This window comes from Triticum aestivum, chromosome 3A (genome assembly GCF_018294505.1).
Source record: "Triticum aestivum cultivar Chinese Spring chromosome 3A, IWGSC CS RefSeq v2.1, whole genome shotgun sequence".
Lineage (NCBI taxonomy): Eukaryota > Viridiplantae > Streptophyta > Magnoliopsida > Poales > Poaceae > Triticum > Triticum aestivum.
The window spans coordinates 11,923,424-11,925,864 of record NC_057800.1 but is presented as its reverse complement, the minus strand read 5'-3'; the positions used below and the strand labels follow the sequence as shown (position 1 = coordinate 11,925,864).

Genomic DNA, 2,441 nt, shown 5'->3' with positions numbered 1-2,441 from the left:
GCGCGCCCCCATGCATGCGTGCACCATGCGCGTGCAGGAGCTAGTAATTGTGTCCAAATTCAACGCCCTGCGGGTTTCTAAAAGAAAATAAAAAATGATGAACGCTTGGGAGTAATAGATGATGACATGTTGATATGCACTATAGTCTATAGCTGACGGGCTATAAATACGGGAGCGGCGCCCGTAAGTTTCATTCACCCAAGAGGAACCTAGCTGACTGACCTGCCTGCGGCCATGAAGACATACATTGCTGCCATCCTGCTGGTGCTTTCCCTCGCTGGGCGCCTCTCCGCCGCCGCCGCCGCCGATGACGACAAGGTGGACGCCGTTATCCGTCTCCCGAGCCACGGTACATAACTGTTACACTATTCCATTGACCAGATAGTTCATCCCTGCACATTTCCATTAGTATGCCGTCCAAATATCTGGATAACGGATGCGTGCAGGTCCAGGGGTCGCTGGCGCCGGTGAAGCAACGGCGGCCGTGAAGGATTTTGAGCGGCCGAGCTGCTGCAACCGGGAGCGGTGCGGCGGGATCCTGCCGATATGTCACTGCGATGATATGTTCGACCACAAGTGCCCCGCCACCTGCGTGGACTGCGTGTCCTTGGGCCGATCTGGCTACTACTGCGGAGACAGTTACCTTCCTGGCCCCGTGCCCAGGTGCACCAAGGTTGGCCGCAACGGCGACCTCTCCGGCGGTAACTAGCTAGCGTCGCCGCCGACGCCCGGCCGCAGCCTTGCACCGGGTGATGGTGAATCCAATAAAGTGAGCCGGCCGGTGGGCGAGTGGACGTAGTGAATCACTGTGCCAGCGTTGTTCGTCTGTTGTGGTCGCTCTTTCCTCCTTTTTTCTTTCTTTCTTTCGGACTGTTGCTGTAACGCTAGTTTAATTGCACCGATGAATAAGATGAGCTGTGTTGATCAGATTGTCGTGCTAGTTTTGGTTCCGTTCAAGACCTCGAGTTCGAGGTGCGCAATGAGGCGCGGCTACAATTTGTGCTTGGTTCCAGCTTCACCCCCCTGCATGGTTGCATGGTTGACTGCGATCTTTTTTAGTTTGTGCCTTAACTTTTTCTTTTTTCTTTTTCCCTCTGGCATGTACGTACCATGTAGGAAGCACTTTGGTACTCCCCCTGCCATCCACATAGTTAAATTTGAATGATGTTGTTGGTGTGTGACACAATCACCCAACGAAAGTTAGGACGCATTTGGTTAACTGCATACAGCTTTACCAGGCTCACATGGGGAGAAAAAAGTCTATTTGATTGCATACAAGGAGGCCCAACTCACATCGGCAAGAACCTTAAAGCAGCCCAGGGCCTGACTCGCAAGGAACACTCGAATCTATCATTTCCAGCGTGCTACGTTGAGCTGGGCGCAAAGTGGGGCACGGCATACGCCACGGTGTAGGAGGGATCGGGGCGGAGATGGCGCGAAAAGGAAAACGGCCGTGGTTCAATGGCACAAAATCTACCCCCCCCCCCCCCTGCATGGTTGCATGTTTGACTGCGATCTTTTTTAGTTTGTTGTCTTACTTCTTTTGGTTTTTCCATCAGGGCATGTATGTACCATGTAGGTAGCAATTTGGTGCTCTCCCAGCCATCCACATAGATAAATTTGAATGTCGTTGTTGGTGTGCGCCATAATCATTCAACAAAAACTATTCCCTGTGATGTTACCATCTTACTTTTTCTATCTCGTGTACTTTCCTACTTTCCAACACATGCAACCTCCACTAAATTTAAAGAATACTAGCAACCATTTGAATCACCGATATCAACAAGCATACACATTGAAAGTTATAAAAGAAAGGGCTATGCTAACGTCCGGACGGTCGGATTATAACAAGACATCCGAACGATTCATCTACGGTCGGGCTGCTGCTGTTGCTGGGTGTTGATTTTTTTAATTAAAAAACAAACATATCTAGTCTAATCTTTTTCCCAATAGCTGCATGCATGCATATAGGACAAAACTGCTGATGTCACTGAACATTCCACCAAATTTAAAACTTTAAAATATTTTACAGGTCAAACCGTCGCTCCCTTTGAAAACCTTTTTTTGGCTCAGAAGTGACCACACCTAGGCTAAATAAATCATCACCTCTGTGATACGCCAGTTACCATACCATTTACATAGAAATTACCGGGGCATAAAAATGGCTCCTCCAACATTCTCTCCACATGCAAATGCACTAGAGCACAGGAAAGCAGATGTCATTGTAGATTCTCGACATTTTGAAACTGTAAAATATTTTACAGCTTAAATTGTTGTTTCTGATTAAAAATTGTTTACACGTAAAAAATCCATCGCGACGAGAACTTCGAAACTAGATCTCATGTTGGCATGTTTTGATCACTTCTTTTGGTCAAAACTCACCGTAAAGTTATCAGTCATTGTATATGTATATTAACATGTTATTTATACATAAGTGACTA

General features: G+C 47.3%; 1 protein-coding gene across 1 annotated transcript; it reads left to right on the top strand.

Annotated features, from left to right (window-relative positions):
* The first annotated feature begins 234 nt into the window (after positions 1-234).
* Positions 235-929, top strand: LOC123056600 (uncharacterized). The gene is made up of 2 exons (XM_044479946.1): positions 235-349; positions 447-929. The coding sequence occupies exons 1-2, from the start codon at positions 235-237 to the stop codon at positions 707-709; spliced, it is 378 nt and encodes a 125-aa protein (XP_044335881.1). The 3' UTR covers positions 710-929.
* Positions 930-2,441: the final 1,512 nt, after the last annotated feature.

Bases quoted from the DNA above. Each gene is read 5' to 3' on its own strand.
- LOC123056600 (XM_044479946.1), top strand. From the start codon at position 235: ATGAAGACATACATTGCTGCCATCCTGCTGGTGCTTTCCCTCGCTGGG. The intron at 350-446 runs GTACATAACTGT...GGATGCGTGCAG, and splicing joins TATCCGTCTCCCGAGCCACG to GTCCAGGGGTCGCTGGCGCC.